Below are 23,340 nucleotides of genomic sequence, written 5' to 3'. Positions count from 1 at the left end.
AATTCAGTTCAGTGGGCATGTCTGAGTGTTTCGACGACGGTCCTCAATTGTTGGTAGGTAATGGGCAGCGAAGGGAAGGGAAGGGAAGGGAAGGGAGGGCGTGCATTAACAACCAACAATACAACAATACCATTACTAACCCAATTCATTGCTTTAAAAGCTAAGCGTAGATAAATATGCTATCTCACGGACCACGCTTCTTCCATTTCTTCTATATATATGAGTCAAATTTAAAGCACAACTCAAACTTAAAAATCATATCCAAATTTGACATCTCCAACTTACCAACACCCCAACTGATATCTATTCTTACCTGTTATTATTAAGACAGTGTTTATTAATTAATATATAAATTAAAAAAATATAATATAATAAATATTTCAAATAAAAGTAAAAGAAATCACGTGAGTTAAATAATGTATATGTCTCTAAATATATTTTAAAAAATTTAACAAATCGTATGATAAAAATATTAAAATACTTCGTAATTTTATCTTGATCATTTTATATTTTAATTCGAAAAGCATTCTATCTTTATTTTGATACAATCTTATCTTGCTCGTAGTTTCAAGATATATCAAAATTACATATATAATTAATTTTTAAAACTATTTTACAATAAAAAAATAAGAAAAATAATAATTTTACTTTGGACGGAGCCATAATAATAATAAAGGAAAAATTTGTATATAGACTTGCCGCCACAAACACCATCATCATGGGACAGAAAGAAAAACGAAGTCTTTCAATGGGATAATAAATAAGAAAAAGAAAATAATAATAATAATAATAATAAAATACATAATGCTGGCTGACATGGCAATTGGGCCATTCACTTCACTTTTCAACATCCCTCCAAAACCTCATATTTAATACTAAAATTAAATGGCAAGCATCGTATCTCTTCAGAATCTATGAACCTTTTAGGTTCTCTTTTGGTTTGCATTGCATTTTGTTTATATAAGTGAAATAATAAATGAGATATATCTCACACACGTGGTGTAATGATAAAATATTTAAAATTTTATATAAAATATTAGAATTTAAATTAATATAGTGACTTATTAAAAGGTTTAAATCTCGCATGAATTATATTAAATATTTAGATTTGTGTCTGTATAGACTGTATTTACATCTAGATTTATCTGAATGATGCATCAAGGGAAATGTTACCTATTCCCCTAAGAATTAATTAGCAAAATTGGGACACTCCAGATGAATAAAATAATAAATAAAATAGATTTGGAAATTACCAAAATATAAGATAACATAATCCGGGAGGGTAAGGATGCATATTTTAGGGGATAGAATAATGAGAGAAATGGCCATTTTACCCCTCAAGTATACATATTTAAAAATTTGTAATAAATGTATTTTAGTTATTTTTACATTATCATGTGTCTATCTTTACATTAAATTAATATTTATTAAAATAAGTAAGATAAAATTATATTAAGATAACTTATCTAAAGGGAAAAGAGATATATTTATCTGAAAAATTCAAGATAATTTATCTGAAGTGTTATCTTGCCAAACAAATATCTAAAGTTTTTAATTAATTTTTTTAAAAATAAATAACTAATTCTTTATTTTGTTCGCGAATCAAATGTATCTTTTTTTTTGTTTTACATATATATATATATATAGATATATACACATTTGTAATAAGCATGAGATATATTTCTCTAAAATTTTATAATTAAAATGACGACTAACCTTTTCATTTTTTAAAAAGAAATAATCAAAACAAAGATTAAATCATACATGTTAAAATCAAAATCAAATAAACCCATGAAGATTGAAGAGACATATTTATCATTTTATTTGCTAAGAGAACAGGAATATTTATCAATTCATCAACTAGTTTATTAGATGATTAATTTCAATGGGTAAATCTAATTTCATATATCAAAAATTATTTTAAGGATAATGTCACAATAATGGTTTTGTATTCATTATAAATGTTCATGAATTTGTCCTCTTAATATATGAATATTAATAGAATATATATTAAAAAAGCGTCCCCCTCCCCCAACATCATAATCATCCCTAGTCTCTACCATTAACCAATTTTGGGTTAGATAGCTACTTCTGTCTCCCAACTTGCACTTGTGGTGTTATTTTGCATTCTTTCCTTTTTGTTTTATAATATTAATCAAATTACCAATTTATTATTTTCTAAGTTTGTATTGAATAAATTTTAATTGGCAAATCATACGTTACTAAGTAAATACATAAAAATTTACATACGGACTTAATTTTAAAGAAATTTAAACTCTTATTATCACTAACCTATTATTATTATATTATTATAGTAGTTCTGCCACTTTATTGAACACGAGGAGGAGGAGGAGGAGGAGGAGGAGAGAAAATAAAACGACAAAACTGTATAAGCCAGCCCTCCCTGAGACTGAGACTGAGACTGAGACTGAGAGCGCACGCGGGCGCGCGCGCACACGGAAGCATGATGATAAGGAATTGGGAGCAGGGGATGGTGCTTTTGGTTTTGGAAGATAAATATAGAAGAAGAGAATTTGGGTAGTGAATCTGCACTTGACAAGGAGGCGGGCTTAGCTTAGTCTTAGCCAATAGCATCCATCCACCACCATCGCAACTTACTTGCCTTTCAATTGGAGGGGAGGGCCCATCGTCAATTCGTACTTCAATTGCTAGCCTAGCGCCAATCCTCACCTTTTCTTTCTCTCTCTCTCTCTCTCTTTCATGTTAACATCCACTCCACTTATCACATCCATCCATTGCTCTCAAATTCTTCACTGCATCCCTCCTCTCACAATTAACACTTCAATTCATTCACGTCTTCCTAATATTAGTCAAATAAATCGGGTTAATTTAAATTAAGTGTAATTGAATTTGAAACACACACCATACTTAGAAACATCTTCTAAGCTATAAAAGCATCATCTATCTCCACTATTTTAATTAATTATATATTCAAGTTTTCAAAGTTTATAAAATTTCCCAAAGAAAAAGGGGAAAAAAAAGCACCCAGACTTCACTAAATAAATACAACTGAAAAAGAAGGACAATCTTGGGAGGAACATGGGCCTCATATATATTTTTAATATTAAAATTGGGCTAATAGGCTCAATGGTTTAACTCACATCTAATCCAACGATCAAATCAAAAACTTTAAACTGTCGGTAAAATCGCTCTCCAATAAACGACAACTCTTTTTTGTACCGTGAACCGAAGTTGATTGAATATAATCTCATTGGTTTCAATCAAGTTTAAAAAACACATATTAAAATCACAAAACTTATAATAATAATTATATAAATAGTATTGACATAATATGTGATGAGATAAGTCGGAAAATAATTTCAGTAGTAGGGAAGGGACCACAGTTGGGGCTTAGGCCATGATGTTATGGAGAGAGAGAGAGAGAGAGAGAGAGAGAGGCTCAGTTGGATGGATGGATGGATGGTGGGACACTGATACTGATTGCTTTGAACTATGTATGTAAAAGAAAGGAAAAGAATCTGTGAGCAGCTCCAACTTGGCATTTTTATCTTCATCCCCTAGATTCTCTTGACAGGGAAATAAGATTTTATTTTATTTTATTTTACAATTATTTTTTTATGTAAAATATCATCAAATTAACGTCAGCAACAGTAACAGTAACAGCAACAGCAACAGAATTTTTTTTCAAAGTATATGTCGTCATACGTATCTCTTATAATAAATATTATATGTCATGTGTTATGTAATATGTATTAACTAATAAAATCATTTTTTAATTAAAAAACAATGCCTAACAAATATACAGTATCCAAATCAAAATTACCAAAATTATGGTAAGAAGTTGTTTATATATAATATAGGATCATACTATATTATGTATAGACGGGATTACAAGCCTAATGATTGAATTAGATTTTATAAATTGAAATTTATCATCAATTATTAAGGCATTGGTGATGGAAGAAGTCTGGGCTTCATGAAACCCGATCGAGTCCCATGAAGCTCGATTGGGATGCAGTGTCTCTGGGCTTCATTTAGAGGTGACAACGACGAGATGACAACGAAATGCAATAGCGATTGTGTGAGCGAGGTGTTGCAGCGAGGCGATGATAAGATGTAGCGACGATTGTGCGAGGGGCTATAGTAGGGCAACGAGAGGATGTATCGGCGATCGAAGAAGGCGGCAATGAGGCGAGGCGAGGCAAAGTTTGCTAAAGGCGGCCATAACAGAGGAGAGAGGAGGTGGCCAAGGGCAGAGGTGATGAATCTACAAATTGGGCGAGGGCAAACAACAACAGCAACAAGTATCTTTTTCAAAGTATATGTCACTATGGGTATCTCTTATGATAAATATTAGATGTCATGCATTTTGTAATATGTATTTAACTAATAAAATCATTTTTAAATTAAAAAACAATGCCTAACAAATATACATTATCTAAATCAAAATTACCAAAATTAATATGGTAAGAAGTTGTCTATATATATAATATATATGGTACTACCGTCCATGCAAGGTAAGAGCTTAAGGCTAGAAATAGATAACGAGGGGATGACAATGAATAGAGACAAAAAATAGGCAGTGAATTCAGACAAAAATAGGACAGTTCCAGTGATGTGATTAGATGTCATATATGTGGGTTGGAATCAACACCTCAAAGTAAGGAGGAGGGGGCTGACAGTTGAGCTGATCCACGTTGAATGGTCCGCTGCTATAGAAGTAATGGCCAGCGTTTGTGGTGAGTTTTAACATACACGCAGGAAAAGATAGACAGATTGCGAGTTTCAAAAGACAGAAGCGAAGACAGACGTGCGTCCATGGAAAGGCGTTGCTTGCGAAGGAGGGCAGTGGCATCAGCAACAGCAACTGGACCTCTTGCAGGTCCACCCTCTACGTACTAGCTAGCTTGGGGGGGGGGCGGCGATAAACCTACGCATCTAGCTCGTTTCGATGCCTTCTCCATTGTGCCAAAGAAGAAAGAGACGTATCAACACCCAGTTTGATTCATATTCCCAGGCATCCATGATGATGATGATAATGATGATGCAATCCACGTAGAGCTCAACATTCATCCATTAGCAAACAACATTAAGCGGTGGCGAAGCAGTAGAAACTGTGAATTTCTTGTGTTCTTGTCGGGAAAAGAATGATTATGAACGCAGGACGCCCTCCCCCCCCCCCCCCCCCCCCCCCCCCCCAAATGTTTGGTAAATTGTCAACACGAAAATTAAAACGTTGGGAGAAGGACGAGGGAGGGGAGAAGGGGATTGAGGAGAAAAAGTCTGGATGGTCGCGCAAGTTGTGAAGGAGGGGAGAAAATGGAGAAGGGAAGCAAGAGGTCAACTGTAAGTGCACAAGTACAGTAGGGGAAAACAAGCAAGTGCACCAATGGCGGCAATGGAAACGATTCAAAGGTGGTGATGATGATGGCGATGGCTTCCTCCTCCTCACAAACTTACAATATCCTCGCAGGTTTGTCTCCTAATTCGCCTATCTCCCGGTCCCCCTTCTTTAGTCCCAGCCAGCCGGCCACATTGTTTGTGCTTCATTTTCGTCCAATTTACATGGAAAAAAAAAAAAGATGTCGCACGGCACGGGACTACCCAGATCAGATGGCATGGGTGAACCCGGTTTACGTCAACCAGCCACACAGTTTTATCTTATCTTGAAGAAAACTAACTTTCTTGAAGTTGAAGATGGGCCGGGGAGTGGGGAGTAACCACTTTCGAATAAAACTACAACCCACTTGTCAGTAGTAGTTTAGCTCTTTGGTCTTTTATTGGTAAAGATATATATGTGGTTTAGACACCAAGTTGAATTCTTGGACGAGAAAGACAAACAGTGTCTTAAACAGCAAATATGGCATTTATCAGTTACCCTTACCCCAGGCCATGTTTGTAGTGTTTGAAAATTGGGACGCTAGTACATCACAGCTCATTACCATCCATTGGAAGCAAATCACAGAATCTGAGTATTGAGGAGGGAGGGGAATATATATATGGCCATCTTCTGGTAATGGTTTCTCTCTGCTGCGTTCCTTAAAAAGTTGTTCTGAATGCATCATTTTATCTTGTATGATAATGATGTCTACCACCAGTGGCAGTGAGAATATTTTTATTATCTATTATTTCCTATATTTTTGGAAACAATAACAATCTTCTGAACCAATTCATCAAAGAATAAAGATGTTCTTAATTACCAGCTGGTTTAAGAAATAGAAAATAATTATTTCTGAAACCATAACTCAAATTTTCAGTTGACTTTTTGTTGTCTTTTTAATTATTTCTACAAAATTAACATATCACCACCTATATATATATATATACAGGGAGGAAGGGAGGCAAAGAGAGAGGGTTCTAACACTATCAATGGCTGGCATGACTTCAGTTTAACCTGCTAGAAGAACAATTTTTTCCTCCTTTGTGCAGTCTAAGTTAAGAATGGCAAATATGTCCATTTGATTTTTATACCAAATTCTCAATCAAAAACTGACTTGACAACAATTTTCAATAGGTAAATGGGAAAAACAAATTTTGAGAGAGATGGATTTGGGGTTTATGCCCTTTCTTTTTCACTACAGTGTTGATGCCTTTTCTATGTTGTTGAATACTATTTTTTTGGCAAGTGAATATTATATATACATTAATTTTTATTTGGTTAAGCATAAGTTAGATCCCAATGAAAGTGGGTGTAAGCCTCTCTTGTAACTAGTTTTGGCTTAGGTAGTCCAAAAGATTCATTTAGACCTGATCGCTGGGACTAAAATTAGCAGCATTGGTTACTCTTCGAACTGTTGTACTAAAGTTTCTCTTAGGGTCGAAACATGGGCCTCCATAAATTGGGCTTCAAGTTGGACCACCCCATATGTTAGATTAGCATCCAAAGATGCAAAATCCATGAATAGAGAGCCTTGTTGAATTTGGGACCACTGCAAGTGGAACCCAACTCACAACTCTACTTAGTTATTAGCCATTCATTGGAAGCTATATAAATTCATTTTAATGATTCAAATAAACTCTGTTAAAAAAAAAAAAAAAAAAGGAAGTTGATAATATGAAGTATGTTCCTGGGTTGTTCTGCTTCACAATTTTAACAGAAGACCTAACTTTGAACATTGGAATGCAATTAGTTGTGTAATGACCTATGGAGACCTTTATAATTCATGTTATGAAAGAGAAAAATAATGACAGAAGCAGAAATTGTATTAGATTGTTGCCCTAATATTCTAGAGACTATTAATGAACTCAAATAATTCGTTTTGCTGGCATGTGCAAAATATGGGTTGTAGTGCTTAAAATATTCTTAAAATGAGAGTTCATTATTACTCTCTCTCTCTCCCTCTCTCGTTTTTTTATAAAAAGAGATAGTTGAATACTGATGTGGCATTACCTAAAATTATTAGAATATCTCTACGCACTAATAGTCTTGTTCGCCACGTAGATTACCCGAGAGGCTGACACGTGGCAAGTCAACAATCTTGTGCGGAATCCGAAAGATCCGGGCCGATCCTCATTGGGTATAAAAAGCTCTACAGCTCTCACAATTATTACTACTTACATTTATTCTACTAATTTGAGCATCGGAGTCCACCCCGAGGGACCCTAGGCTCGCCACTCCGTTGTCTTGCAGGTCCTATCACCGAGGTCCGACATCGCCGAGTCCAAGGTCCGATTCTCGAGGTCCATTCGCAAAGGTGGCACGTAGTGGTCGGTCCCAAAAACCATTATCATTTGGCGCCCACCGTGGGACCGACGTCCAGACTCGCCAGCCTCTTCTTTCCCTACCTCGCTCTTCGGACTTCAACTCATTACATCGGACCTCAGTCTTTCCACAGGTATCACACGACTTTCGCTCTTGGCCATAACTACCTACATGGCTCCCCGAAGGGATGTGACTCGAAGCCAGGCTGGGGCTAATCTAGAGGCCCCACCGCAAGAGGAGAATCCACCACCTCCGGCCAATCCAATGCCGGAGGATCGACTCACCAGGCTGGAGAATCAGGTCCAATAGTTAACAGAGTTGTTGACTGGTTATTTACACCAGAATGAACAACATCGTCCGCATGTGCCCTCTCGGAGGGCGGAGCACCAGTCGCCTCCTCCTACTCGGGAGCCTCGTCAATCCCACCAGTCGGGCCAGGAAATCCACCCCTCTGAGGTGGCAGGATCTACTTCTTCCCCCTCACGAGAAAGAGGGACTTTGCAGGAGAGGCAATTGCGTTTCCTAGAGAGGCAAGTTCAGGAACTCAAAAAAGGAAAGGAAGAGCTGCCCCACCTTGGCTCTAACCAACCCTTGAGCAAGGGTATCATGTCGGAGGTCCCACCAGAAAGGTTTCGTATCCCATCCATCAAGCTCTATGACGGAAGCACGGACCCCTATGATCACGTAGAACTTTTCTCCTCTCCCATGCTGGTGCAGTTGGGGTCCGACGCGATGTGGTGCCACGCATTTTCAGCTATTTTGGGAGGTCATGCCTGGACCTGGTATTCCTGTCTTCCCCATCGTTCCATCAACAGCTGGGAAGAGCTAAAGACCTGCTTCCTAGCCCATTACGCTCCCTTGAAGCGCCACCGGAAGTCTTCCATGGCTCTGGTGAACATCAAGCAAAACCAGGGTGAATCCCTAAGGGATTTCGTGGCTAGATTTAATGAAAAGGCATTGAGCATTGACGAGTTCGATCAGTGGATCGCAATGGTGGCTCTCCAGAATGGCTTGAGGGCGGGACCATTCGCTCAGTCCTTGGCCAAGACTCCACCTCGTACTTTCACAGAAGCCCTTACACGAGCTAATAAGTACATTAATGCGGAAGAGATGATGAAGGTGAAGCGAGCTGAACAACCAGACAAGAAAGAAAGAGAAAAGGAGATGAAAAAGTCGATGGTGGAACAGAAGACGGATCATCGCCCCTCCCGAGCTCCTGATCGCCTGGGCTTTGGGGGTGCCCATGGCAACCCGGTGAGTTATACTCCCCTCAACGCCAGTCGAGCAGAAATTTTACTGGCATTAGAGGATAAGGATTATCTGCGGCGTCCTCCACCGCTGAGGTCTCCACCCAACACTCGAAGCAAAAGAAAGTATTGTCGCTTCCACCGCGACCATGGTTATGTTACAGAGGACTGCATCCAGTTAAAAGAAGAGATTCATGAGGTTATCAACCGGGGTTACCTCCGAGATTTCGTTGGCCAAGAAGGCGTGAGTTCGGGTAGAGTTGAGTCCAAGTCAGATAATAGGAAAAGGTCTCCTACTCAGGATCGCTTCCGAGAGCGAAGTCGGACACCGTCCTGGAGAGAAGGAAAACAACCCGCTGGGGATGGATGAGCTCCGAGACCTGTCGTAAATCTGAAGAGCCGCATTACTATGTACTATAACTGATGAGTCCACACTAGGAGTTTCATGCCATGAGATTTTATATTGCGACGGTTCAACGTGAGCCATCCTCGAGACGCGAATAAACTAACTCCGAATTGGGAAGGACCGTACCGGGTGATAGAATCCTTAAGTCCATGGGGTATATCGACTAGAAGACATGGAAAGCAAGTCCTTGAAGCATACCTGGAATGTCCAAAACTTAAGGAAGTTTTTTCAATGAGGAGGGGAATTCCTTGAACCTCTTTGTACTCTTTTTTTTTACGACTAATGGCAAGACTTCGGATTCTCTCCATCTAATAGCAATCTCACGAAGGCTAACACTTCGCCAAAGAAAAATCCAAGGGTTACGAGCCCCAGGCCGTCCCCAAAGGTGGACTAATGGCCACGAAAAAACTCATCAAAGGGTTACGAGCCCTAGGCCGTCCCCAAATGTGGACTAATGGTCACGGAAAAACTCATCCAAGGGTCACGAGCCCTAGGCCGTCCCCAAATGTGGACTAATGGCCAAGGAAAAACTGTAACCTAACACCTTCCTCCGTGAGGGAGTGGCTAAAATTCAAGGGTCACGAGCCCTAGGGCGTCCACAAGCCGAAGATGGACTAATGGCCAAGGAAAAACTCTAGCCCAACACCCTCCTCCGTGAGGGAGTGACTAAAATCCAAGGGTCACGAGCCATAGGTCGTCCACAAGCCGAAGATAGACTAATGGCCAAGGAAAAATTCTAGCCCAACACCCTTCTCCGCGAGGGGTGGCTAAAATCTAAGGGTTACGAACCCTAGGCCGTCCCCAAAGGTGGACTAATGGCCAAGAAAAAAATTCAGAGCCCAACACCCTCTTTCGCGTGGGAGTGGCGACAATCCAAGGGTCAATAGCCCTAGGCCGTCCCCAAGACAAAGATGGACTAATGGTCGGAAGAAACTCAACACCCTCCTCGGTGAGGGAGTGACGAAAATTCAAGGGTCAAGTGCCCTAGGCCGTCCACAAGCCAAAGATGAACTAATGGCCGGAAGAAACTCAACACCCTCATTCGCGTGGGAGTGGCGACAATCCAAGGGTCAAGTATCCTATGCCGTCCACAAGCTAAAGATGGACTAATGGCAGGAAAAAACTCAACACCCTCCTTCGCGTGAGAGTGACGACAATCCAAGGGTCAAGAGCCCTAGGTTGTCCCCAAGACAAAGACGAACTAGTGGCCGGAAGGAAATCAACGCTCTCACGGAAGTAGCTAAAATCCAAGGTTCAAGAGCCCTAATTCGTTCTCGAATTAAAGGAAGGTTAGAAAAAAAAAAAAACCACAGCTAGACACAAACTAAATGGAGCTCAATAGGCGCAACTTACCTTGAAAAATCTCGAGCCACCCCTGCGATAAAGAAAAGCCAAAGAAACGGGTTAGTCAAGTCAAGGCTTATTTTGTTATTATTAACAAAAAAAATAAAATAAAATAAAATACATATATATTTATATATATTAAAAAAAAAGGGCAAAAGTCCCAAGGGTCGGCCATGGCCGACCTAATGTGCGCCCATATATATATATATTATATATATATCTCTCAAAAAAAAAGCAAACAAATAAAAAAAACAAAAAAGTAAGGAAGGGGGACAAGAGCCCCAAGGGTCGGCCATGGCCGACCCTATATATATATATATATATTTATGTATTAAAAAAAAAAAGTAAAGCGAGCAGGGGGGCAAGCACCCCAAGAGAGGCTGGCCATGGCCGAGCTCGGCCATGTTGAGATTTGGCCTCGGCCATGGCCGAGGAAGAAGATGCAATTTTAAAAAAAAAAAATATAGAGAGAAAGAAAGATAAAAGCAAAAAATAATAAAATAAAATAAAAATAATATAAATAAAAAAAGTAATGGAAGAAATAAAAATAAAAAAGAGAGGAAAAAACTAACTTCAAGAGTTTGAGGCTTAGTTGTCTCATATTTAAAAATACTCCTGCACATCTCGAGAAAAATTTACAGTTAAATAGCCTCAGAAATTAAGTTACTCTTCGACCCAGCGTGATTCTCAGCTCAGCTCAAGGAGTGGGGGGCAAGTGATGTGGCATTACCTAAAATTACCAGAATACCCCTACGCGCTAATAGTCTTGCTCGCCACGTGGATTACCCGAGAGGCTGACACGTGGCAAGTCAACAATCTTGTGCGGAATCCGAAAGATCCGAACCGGTCCTCATCAAGTATAAAAAGCTCTACAACTCTCACAGTTATTACTACTTGCATTTATTCTACTAATTTGAGCGTCGGAGTCCACCCCGGGGGACCCTAGCCCCGCCACTCCGTTGTCTTGCAGGTCCTATCACAGAGGTCCAACATCACCTAGTCCAAGGTCCAATTCTCGAGGTTTATTCGCAGAGGTAGCACGTGGTGGTCGGTCCCAAAAACCATCATCAAATACTAAAAAATCTTCATGTCATGTGCAACTCAAATCAAACTTGGCCTTCTTCCCACCCATGAGTTAGGCTCGATGAGCTTCTGAGCTATAATGGAAAGCACTGCTTGGTTTATATCGGCACCCAAGACCATCCATAATAAACTTGATAGTGTTAGATTTTAGTGATTGGGTCATTAATCTATTTACCCCCATTAAACCAAAATGCTATTAATGAGAAATTACACTAAACGTGGACAAGTGGGCAATGAGGCCATGAGACTCTTAGACTTACCAACCCGACTACCCACCCACACTCTGATTATCTTCATCCCAAACTTAAGTTCAAGACTATGGGTGGGTAAAGGAGACACGATACGGTTGATGGCATTTTGTTTTGTTTTTGTTTTTGTTTCCTCTTTTTTTCTTTTGCTAAAGAAATGTATAATAAAAGATGATTTCATTTTTTTAAAATGATTTAAAGCATAATTTCTAATATCGTATCAATATTAATATTGGAAAATATTAAATACCGTTCATAATATCATTGAAATATATAAATTAATAATATATGCTAGAGAGAGAGAGAGAGAGAGAGAGAGAGAGATGGCTTATCCACCAAACTAGGTGAAGTTTCGTGGCAAGAGGAACACTAAACTAGATGTAGATGGACCCTAAAGTTTCTTCTAATCATTTCGCATGAGCTCCCAAACGGTTGGTTGGTGATATATGGATGTTACAGGTTCTGCCAGGTTGGGTGGAACTTATGGATGTATTTATATTTAAGTAAGCGGAACAAAAGAGGTGGGCTGACTGGCACATACTTGCTGGGTTAAGGTTGGAAAGTTCCTTTCCACTTTTTTAAGGTCTCTCTTTAACTAATTTATTAGGCTGCTTGTTCAATATGGGTCTTCTCTTCTCTTCTCTTCTCTCCTCCTCTTCTTTAGAACTCACTCCACAGGGATCCCCAACCAACACCCCCCTACCTATTCTCCCTAGCTCATCAGCCCTCCACCATCCCCCCCTCTTTCTTTCTTTCTTTTTTTCTTTTCTGGAATTTTAGGAAATTATATTAGTTTCTTGGAGAATTTTTGATATAAAAAAGATTTATATAGAATAACGTAAAACTAGAAAATTGTTTCCCCTGCTTACTAAGCTCTATGCTTTGAGAAAGTCCCCTTTTTTTTTTAACAAAATCTTACCCTTTTGTAAAAAAAAGACTGCGACTGCTATAATCTCTTACCACTAAACTTTGTGGCATGCCCTTAATCATAGAAGTGGGTGCATATCTTTTGGTAGTGAAGATTCAGATAAATAAAGGTCCTGTCTCTGTCTCTATATCATTCGGCAGAGGAGAGAATTTAAACAGAAATGATATATCCTTGTAGAATTTAATTTTATATCAAAATCGCCGGCAAGATATTTCGGCAGTATTACAATTTACAATTACAAACCATCTTATTCAGAAGTATTTTTCTCCCCCTCTCTCTATCTAAATCAGTAGTACGTCCAATTGTACATTTTAGTCATTTCCCGCAGTGTATAAGAGTGCACCCCACAGAAAGCAATCATAATCAAAGATAGTTCGTCACTAAATTATGCTGATTTTGCTTCAATAATATAATAATAAATTAACACAAAAGAGATCGAGCAAGAATATTACATACATACATACATATATATATATATATATTCGCCTAACAATTTCTAAAGCGATTGATCTAATCCCATTAACAACCCCTCCTCACCAAGAAATAATGAAAGCCAGAACATTTGAATTCTAATGAAAGAATACAAAGCCTCATCTTCAAGTTCTTATTCTTCTTCTTCATCTTCATAAAAGATGGATTGCTCCATCTGCATCACCGTACAGTTTATATTTGAGTTCTAAAGATACAAAGTTTCATCTTCATCAAATAGAGTATTGCTCTATACGCTATCGCATCTCCTTTTATATTTGAGTTCTAAAGAAGACAAAGCCTCTTCTTCTTCTTCTTCAGATGGATTGCTCCATCTGCACCACCATACCATTTATTCTGAGGCCGCCGCGGAATACGATATGCGCAGCCTGTTACGAGGGAGCCAGAAGTTTGATCACCCTCACAAACAAGCTTGACGTCAATAATATCGATAAATCAACTAACACTGCAACTGCAGCTTCGTCTCCTAACTCCTCCAAGGTTAGTTTTCGTCCCTCTTTTTTTTTATTATTTTTCTTTTAATTAGAGAATTTTGAATTCTTCAAAAATATTTTCTGAAACTGAGTTCACCAAATAAGCATGTTTTCTTAAAATTTATCCAGTTTTGAAACCATAAAGAAACGTTATCAATTCACAGATTATTTTCAGCCTGCAAACTCTTACTACTCAATTTATCTTCAGTCCAAATAAGCCCTTAGAGACATAGTTTTGTGTTGAATTGATTTTATCCCACTGGCTATATGAATTTTATCTCGTTAATCATTTTTGTGTATATGTATGCTCTTATCTTCTATAAGGCTTTTATAATTCACATCATACCTAAGGATTTTTTAGTCTTCCTCTATTTCTTTTGATAAGGAATGAGAGGCTAAAATCATGCGGTTTATGGCAGGGTTTTGCAAATGCTTTGAAACGGGTAAAAGAAATGAAGGACATGGAAGAGGAACTTAACGACAAGTTAACATTCCTATCTGGTTTTGTTGCTTCATTTAAAGATCAGATTCACACCGATATTCAAGTCAAGCCCGGCACTGATGGATCATCTCCTATACACGCACATAGAGCATTACTAGTAAATTTTCTCATAATTTTTTCTCTTAACTATTAGAGATTTTCATGTAGAATTAGTAACCTTCCCCCATCTTTTTTGTTTTTTTTTTCCCTGAACTTTCATCCGTTAAATTAGGGCATCTTCTATTGCAGGCAGCAAGATCTAATATCTTCAAGAACATGCTGGACTCAGATGGATGCAAGGCTCCACCAAACGACCTCATAACTCTCCCTGAGCTAAACTACGAAGAGGTGGAGTGTCTCCTAGAGTTCCTATACAGTGGAAGCTTGCCCAAGGAGAAGGTGGAGAAGCATGTTTATTCACTCTCAATTGCCGCGGACAAGTACAACATCCCCTTCCTGCAGAAGTTCTGTGAGCAACAAATGCTCGGATCCCTGAACTCGTCAAATGTGCTCGACATGTTAGAGATCTCCGATGTCTGTTCCAACCAGAGCTTAAAGGAGACTGCTTTGAACTTCATTGTGAGGAACATGGAGGAGCTGGTTTTCTCATCAAGATTTGATGCGTTTGCACTAAAGAACCCGCATCTAACTGTACAGATTACAAGAGCTTCATTTATGGATATCAAAAGTAGAAGAAATGGGGTTTGAGAATGACAAAGATGGATGTGAACATTACTTGGGAGAAAGTGGGAAGCCACCTATTCTGGATGGGTCTATAGTAAATGTGCAGCTTTACAACATTTGTGCTTGTTACATCTTAAACATGGTCGTCAAAATCTCCATTCAAATCAAGACATTGTATGATATTACAATTTATTTTTATGGAACCAATTCGAATGACACAAAAAATTCATTGTTCTGTATGTCAACTAGTTGATAGAGCAAAATCTTTCTTTCGGAAACCATAAAATTTCACGGATGTCACTGCATGGTGGGGAAGAAATGGCCTTTCAATGCTTACAGAGGTTTAAAATAACAAGCAACTTCTAGCAACAGCTACATATTTGCACAATCTAAGAGTTGCCCCACTGAGTGTCACAAATAGATTGAGTGTTGCTAAAATATATATACCCATCCATATATGTGTACACCACAGTGCAAAAGCGAACTGTAGACATTTGAGCATCTGTTTCTTATCTCTGTTTAGATGAGCTTTAGATACTGCATGGAAGGTAGTGTTTGTTTCACTTTGGGGCACTTTAGCAATTCTAAGGATCCCATAAAACAAGGAAAATATCAAGTTTCCAACATTTCAAAAATGACTGCTCTCTTAGAAGTGTTACGAGTAGGGCGCAGTCTCAGTTTTCTAATACATATGGACACAAATGGAACAGTGAAATGTTATAATCATGTGATATTGAGGGAAAGATAATCTGCTAAATTGCTTTTGTGACAGGATATTTTGGCAGATATCTGGCATACATGTTTTTCCCAATTTTGTCTAAATGTGTTTTGAATCTAGCTCTTTGCCTTCTCTCTTCGATGCCATCCATCCACGTCTACTATTACTCATACCTCTTGCTTGTGAGCAAGAATATGAGATGAGTGCCCACCATGCCAAATTCTGATATAAAAATTGCCCTGCTGCTCTATCACAATTTACAATTAGGGTTGATCAGGATAGTTCATGTGGATCCCTTGATTATGTTAATCTCAAGAGCAAAGGAAAGCATAATCTAATTGTGATTCCCAACCATCAATGCTATTCACCTAATGTTTCTCCCTGCCAAATCTTCCGTAATTTCATGATCTTCAAATGACCAGCAGATAGCTACTGAAAACAAATTTCAACACTTGAAAGACTTCCGCTTTCATGTATTACCTACCCTCCCCCTTCCGGAAAACACAGTATAAAGCAAACGATAGCAATACTATACTTTCCTGTCTAGCAAAAGTTTAGACAATCAACAAGACCAACTTCTCACAAACTCATTTTCTTGGTTAAGCATTGGGTCCATGGCTTTTCTACAAGCCACCAGTGGCACCTACTCCATCATCCTGGTGTACTCAACACAACTCAAACTTTGTTTTGTATCCAGGGTGCAACTCACCTATTTGATTGTAGCTTTAGATAAAGGAAGGCTCTTTGGATGGCTTTTGTTTATTGAAGCTGATCATCTTACTATGTGGATGATCTTAGTGATTGGGTTCACCTTCAATTTGGTTGGGTATGGTGTCCGATACTTGCATCTGATGCACAAACTCCCTTTCTTGTATTACTCAGTTGGGTTCTTACTAAATATTAATAGCTGAAAATAGCATGTGTTGTATAAAGAATGCCATGTAGTAGTGGTTAAAAACTTCAGGGAACATGATCTCAAAATCATAATGGACAGATATCATGCTATTGGGTGGAATGGTATGAATATCACTAGCCCAAGGATTTACAAGGGATGGTATTTGGAGTTTTAGTATTTTCTTGCTTTTGAGAGGTGTCTTGCTCCTGCCATAGTTAGATTAGCCATGGCAGTCTTAGCCATCCAAAATTGCTAAGACTTGGAGAAACAGACATGCTCATTATAGTGTTTGTGATTGGTAAATAAAGTATATGCTTTGCTTGAAAGCATTGAGCCACCTTTCAAGTACATGCCCCCCCCCCCCCCCCCGCGCGCGTTAAGAGTTCCAATCTTAATTCTAGTTGCATCTTTCTATTTGGCTTCTTTGCAAGAGCCTTCTCAGTCATTTTCTATTGGTACAGAAGGTTTGAAGTTTTCCTGAGATAATATTTAATAAGAATTTTGACTTGTCCACAATCCATGAAGTTATATCAAACATCATACTATGAAAACTAAATAATCACCAGATTTGCTTAGCAAATGAACAACAAGAATTCTGGTGGCAACAGGCATACCTGATATAGAGCTTGTCCCGTGAAGGCATAAAAAGCATTGATTGAGTATTAACCAACGAGATATGGCTGCTTTATTCAATGGGAAAAGAAATCCAGCGAGCACCATTTTCATCCAACTTGGCCAAGCAAGCTCAAATAGGAGAACAGATGACAGAACCAAGCTCTGTGTCTAAGCACATCTGGAGACAACCAGCATCTTTACATGCAAATTCCAAAGCCCAATCAGATTGGATGGTTGATGTTCCACAACTTCTCTTGGCATTCATCTTCAGTTCCCTGCCCCCCATTTTTAGTTTAAATTTCTGGGGATAAGGAAGTTTCCCCAAGCTCATTCAGCAAGATTCAATTATTGATATTTCTGGGCATTCACCATGTGTTTAGAATACCAACAAGTATGAGTTTTTAGTTTACAAAATTTGTTTGCTTCATGGAAAGGAAATTATTATCAAGACCAGCACTGTTAGCCTTCATAATAATCCCCATGTCCACATAATTCTTCATGCTCACAAGAGACAGGAGCATATGTTTGTACATCAGTACATCTATTCTGGAAGGCCAGTTCAGGAGCCATAATTTCTTCTGCATCCATACCTACTGAATTGTTCAGTATTCAGAATGTTGTTCTCAGAAGCATTCACTTGGGTTCTCCCCTTTTGGGGGATCTAGCCGCTTTCAATTATGCTAGAAATAGGTATCAACTATGGAACACAATGGGATTCAACTGCCATCAAAAGAATTTCATCATCTGGGGTTTATTTTCTCTGTGAGAACAATTCCAAGCTCTGTTCTTCATCTTCAAACACAAAAGCTTCAATCCTAGTGATTGGATGGTTATGTCTTTTAGGTCAAGTTTCAGTACTCTAAGCATCAATAAATGCTAGCACGCTAAGTTGTCAAAAAGATGTTCCTCATGCAGATTAATAGTTATTTTCTCGTTCCTTAACTCATGATTCTCCCTCTCAACCCCCATCCTGCAAGACATATCGTGCATCAGGCACATAACCCATAGCCTTAATCTTGTGTCTTAACTCTTTCAACATGAGATATATTTGATCTTTTTGTGGGTGTTGTTGGTCCCTTGCATAAAACTTGTGGACTTCTCCATTCACAGATATCCAGCTGCAGCCTGGTTCCTTCTTCACTCCTCGCTCTTTCATTAAATTTCGCAAACTAATTCCATCTCTGAAACTCCCCATCTCCATGTATGTGTTTGATAAAAGAATGTAGGTAGCTGAATACTCTGGTCGAAAGGAAAGGATCTCCTTGGCAGCAACCTCTCCTAGCTCAACATTGCCATGGACCCTGCAAGCTCCTAACAATGTCTGCCAGACCATATCTTTTGGTTCAATTGGTATCTTTTGAATGAACTCCAATGCCTCGTTTAGGCGGCCCACACGACCTAAGAGGTCAACAACACAAGCATAATGCTCCATCTCTGGAACCACACCATAACTCTTGTCCATTAGTCGGAAATAGTGAAGACCTTCTTCTACCAAACCCCCATGGCTACAAGCAAACAGAATACAGAGAAATGTGACAGCATTAGGTCTGATACCAGACTGCTCCATCCTCATGAAAAGCTGAAGGGCCTTATCCACATAACCATGTTGAGCATATCCAGATATAATAGAAGTCCATGATACTATATCAGGGTCAGAAATGCTACTGAAAGCTTTCTTTGCCTCTGCTATGCTGCCACACTTAGCATACATATCAATCAGTGCACTTTCTACACACTTATCAGTCTTCCAGCCAGCCTTGTACAGAAGACCATGGACTTGCCTTCCAAATTCAAGAAAACAAAGGCTGGCACAAGCAACAAGCACACTAGAAAAACTAAACTGGTTGGGTGTACAGCCTTCTTTCATCATCTTGCAGAAGATGACCAAGGCTTCCTCCCATTCTAAACTTTGAGAATAGGCAGTCAACATTGTAGTCCAAGATACTACATCTCTTTCTCCCATTCTGTCAAAAATCTTCCTTACATCTGCAAGGGACCCACATTTGGAATATGCATCTGCAATTGCATTGTTTACATTTAATACTGCCATACCATACCCTGATTTCAAAACCAGGCCATGAGCTTCCCTCCCCAATTTTGAACACTTCAAATCAGCAATTGCATTAAACACAGCACAATAGGTGTAAACATCAGATTTCACATCGTTTTCACACATTTTAACATAGAGTTCTAAAGCTTCTTGGCTACTCCCACATTGTGAATAGCCTGATATCATTGCATTCCATGGCATATTCATTTGGCAGTTGCTAAAATTCGCATTGAAGACAGATCTTGCATCAGATAAAACCCTACATTTTGAGTACATATCAATCAATGCAGTTCCCACAAGAATATTAGACTCCATCCCCAATCTGGAAACAGATTTGTGAACTTCCTTGCCTTTATCAAGATCACCTAATTTGGCAACTGCCTTGAGTACACCAATAAAGGTATGAACATTTGGAGTCAATCCTTCCTTCATCAATTTAAGAAAATAGTTGAATGCTTCTTCATGATGACCATTTGACGTAAATCCTGATATTACTGCATTCCAAGAAACCTCATTATGTTCTGCCATGGTGTTGAACACCTTACCTGATTCCTCAACCTTCCCCAACTTCATGTACATGTTAAGTAGTGATGTATTAACAAAAACATGTGACTGAAAGCCTCTTATAACAATATGAGCATGGACCATCTTACCCAAACCAATACAATCTAGACCAATACATAACTGTAGAACTCCAGAGTACGTGAACCCGTCGGGCCATAATCCGGAATCCCGCATCTCAGAGAAGTACTCGAACCCATCGCGGTAGAACCCATTCTCTGTTGCACCCACAATCATGACCGTCCAAGAGAAAACGTTTCTTTCAGACATTTTATCAAACACTTGACAAGCAGCCCCAAAAGCCGAGCACTTCGAGTAAGCATAGGCTACGTGATTGAGTGACACTACCAAGTCTTCGTCCGCGAAATTAGATTTCAAAACATAACCATGAACCCCTTTGGTTCCTCCCAACGACCTCTCCTCTGCGCAACCATGCAGTCGATCAATCAGTGCTTGGGTTTGAGTCGGTTGGCGACCTCCGTAGCTCCCAGACTCAGATACGTGGCGACGTCCAACCTCCGGAAAAGCCACAGCAAAACATCTAGCCTGCAGTGATGAAATCGTCAGATAGCACCAAATGTAGACATAGATCACGAGCAAAAGCGGCTGCCGAGAGAGAGAGAGAGAGAGAGATTTACTCTTTTATTATTTGAAGCCGGGAGTGGCAACTGAAGAGGAGGTTGATGTGATCCAAGGTTGACAGAGAAACTCATTGTCAATTAGCCTGTAAAAGCCATTGAACCGAGTTAAGCATTATTCTAATTACTAAATAAATCTATTACATGATAGGTTCGAGCACCAATTTCACTGATATTCCCCCTGTTATCTTTTCACAGAAAACAGCAATGGCGTGTGCGTTTTGGATGGTGGAATTGCTAGGGGATACCCAACAAAATGCTGATTCAAAACCACGAATGGCCCGCGATGTCTGCTTTCCTTTCTGAACGGTTATTTATATATACATGATGATCCGGAGAGAGGAACAGAGGCGCCGATCACCATGAGCGCGGAGCCGATAAAAAAAGTATGTGAGAACGTTGCGAAGAAACCCCCAAACAGGCCATGGACTTATAAGAAAGGAATTTATAGCTTTGGAGGATGCTTTGGTTAATTTTCTCTTTTTCTCAAACAATCAACTTTCACCGTGGCTAAGCCTTGGAAGTTAATTAAAGAAATTATAGTTTTTAATTTTTTATATTATAATTTTTAAAATTTAGAATAAGTTATAAATTTATTTGTTATAATTTCTCAAAAGTTGTAGTTAAACAATTATGGTGTTTGATATCATAAATTGTAAAATAACTTATTTTTGTATAATTGTCCATAATACCTTTAATAGTTATAGAATAATAATTTAAAAATTAATTAATATATATGTATAAGTTTCAAGTGTTATAAAAAAATTAATTAGTGTATAGAGAGAAAGGGAGATGGCGAGAGAGAAGAAGAGATTTGAAAATGGAGATGGCGGTGGAAAAGAGAGACCTTTGATTGCTTGGACAGAAGAATAATTATTTGTTAAAAATAGGGACAAAATTGTTAAAAAAATGTAACTGTTTAATCAGAAGTTGTAGAAGCTGTGGTATCCCAGTTTTGAAAAAACCAACTTCTACCCCTTCTAAAAACTAGTAGAAGCTATAAATTAGAATTCTAAAAACTAAAACAAATACTACATACTCACTTTTTTTAAGGTAGAAGCTAAAAGTTACAGCTTTTAAGCTGCAACAAATAGGCCTAAGAAATAAATAAGTAAGATAAAAGGTATTAAGATCTATTAAAAATAAAATAATTAAGATAAAATTAAAAATATTTTTAAAATTTTATTTGTTATTTTTTTAAAATTTACTAATAATTATATATATATTTTTTATGTGTTTATTAATGCATATCATAAATATCAAAACAATATTTTTTTTTATCAAAATATTTCTATTACCAAATTCATTCAAATTATTTGTTAATAGTAACAATAAATTTATAATTAATATGAATTGTTAAAAAAATAAATATAATATTTTATTTTCTAAATTCATGTTCAAAAATAGATTTAAAAAGGTTGAAAAGTATAAATAATTATTGTTGAAATTACAATAATTCCACTTAGATAATTAAAAATGACAAAAACATATTTTCATAATAGATAATAAAATATAAAATTAGATAAAATAATTTAAAAATTAGTGAAATGAATTGTATTAGTTAATAAAATATATATAGAGAAAGGGAAATTTAAATTTTAAAAATCGATGAAAGGAATAATGTCATTTAAATTTTTAAAATTGTCAAATCATATGATAATTTAAAAATGTATTAACTAATATTAATTATAAGACTTAAATGAATAAGTTCTTTTAATAAATTTAATTTTTAAAAATGTATTAAACGGCATTAACTATCTTACAAGGAATATACAGGTAATTGACACTTATCTGCAAAATGTCAAATCAATTTATCTGAGAGAGAGATCAAATAAATTTATTTTAAAAGAGGAAGATAAGAGGTTATGTGAGAATTTTTTAAAAAATAATTAAATAAATTTAACAAACATGTTAGAAAGAGCAAACATTTTGAATGCTTTCCATATATGACTTTTTTTCTCTTTTTATCCTTTTATGTTAGTTAACAAATACCCCTAAGAAATAAAAAATTATTCTTGATGTATCCTTTATATTATATATATAAAAGTAGGATAGTCTTGAAAAAAGAAATTTCTCCCCAAAACTTGTATTAATGATTTAAAATTAATACTTATTGCATTAATAATTTACAATTCGTAATTTGTATTAATAATTTAAACCTTTCAATTGCTTTGAAATAATAAGTAGTAATAAAATTTCCCTCCCAAAACTTGTATTAATGATTTGCATTTATTACTTATTGCATTAATAATTTACATTTTATAATTTGTATTAATAATTTAAATATTTCAATTGTTTTGAAATAATATGCACTAATTATTATAAAATTAATAATAAATTTTAAATACACGAGTTTTTCAACGCTAATTATAAAATTTTCAATACATTCTTATGTGAATATTAAATATTTAATTAATCTGTCAATCAATCAAAAATAAATACTATTTATGAGAAATATGAATAGACATTTAAACTATTAATTAAGTCATAGAAAATTATTTATTTATATAAAATTCTATATTTATATAATATAATATAATAATATATAGTAGGATAGTATGCAAATATTTATTCCCTCTAAAAAGCTGCCAAACTATTTTTTACATCTAAAATTTGTATTAAACTTGCATGAATTTTTCAATGCTATTAATTAATCAAAAATAAATATTTTATGTTAGATATTCCCATCAATTAATTCATCAATCAATCAAAAATAAATATTATTTATGAGAAATATGAATAGATACTTAAAGTATTAACTAAGTAACGAAAAATTATCCATTAAATAAAATCTTA

General features: G+C 37.0%; 2 protein-coding genes across 7 annotated transcripts; one reads left to right on the top strand and one right to left on the bottom strand.

Annotated features, from left to right (window-relative positions):
* Window positions 1-10,569: 10,569 nt before the first annotated feature.
* Window positions 10,570-20,942, bottom strand: LOC127810311 (putative pentatricopeptide repeat-containing protein At1g56570). Of its 6 annotated transcripts, none has more exons than XR_008025408.1 (3): window positions 20,545-20,942; window positions 17,295-20,452; window positions 10,570-10,712 (listed from the first exon to the last, which is right to left on the bottom strand). XR_008025408.1 is itself a non-coding variant. In XM_052349724.1 (3 exons), the coding sequence occupies exons 2-3, from the start codon at window positions 20,617-20,619 to the stop codon at window positions 18,254-18,256; spliced, it is 2,274 nt and encodes a 757-aa protein (XP_052205684.1). In that variant the 5' UTR covers window positions 20,620-20,630; window positions 20,706-20,942; the 3' UTR covers window positions 17,041-18,253. The 6 variants fall into 6 exon arrangements, 3 of the variants coding, with proteins under 3 accessions (XP_052205684.1, XP_052205692.1, XP_052205676.1); XR_008025406.1 differs by lacking the exon at window positions 10,570-10,712 and adding an exon at window positions 15,578-16,032; XR_008025407.1 differs by lacking the exon at window positions 10,570-10,712 and adding an exon at window positions 15,578-16,027.
* Window positions 13,108-15,091, top strand: LOC127810333 (BTB/POZ domain-containing protein At3g56230). Its single transcript, XM_052349756.1, has 3 exons — window positions 13,108-13,909; window positions 14,322-14,501; window positions 14,633-15,091. Exons 1-3 carry the CDS (start codon window positions 13,730-13,732, stop codon window positions 15,089-15,091), a joined length of 819 nt encoding a protein of 272 aa, XP_052205716.1. The 5' UTR covers window positions 13,108-13,729.
* Window positions 20,943-23,340: the final 2,398 nt, after the last annotated feature.

Source organism: Diospyros lotus, chromosome 1, assembly GCF_014633365.1.
Source record: "Diospyros lotus cultivar Yz01 chromosome 1, ASM1463336v1, whole genome shotgun sequence".
Taxonomy (NCBI): domain Eukaryota; kingdom Viridiplantae; phylum Streptophyta; class Magnoliopsida; order Ericales; family Ebenaceae; genus Diospyros; species Diospyros lotus.
This window is presented reverse-complemented; position numbering and strand designations above follow the sequence as displayed.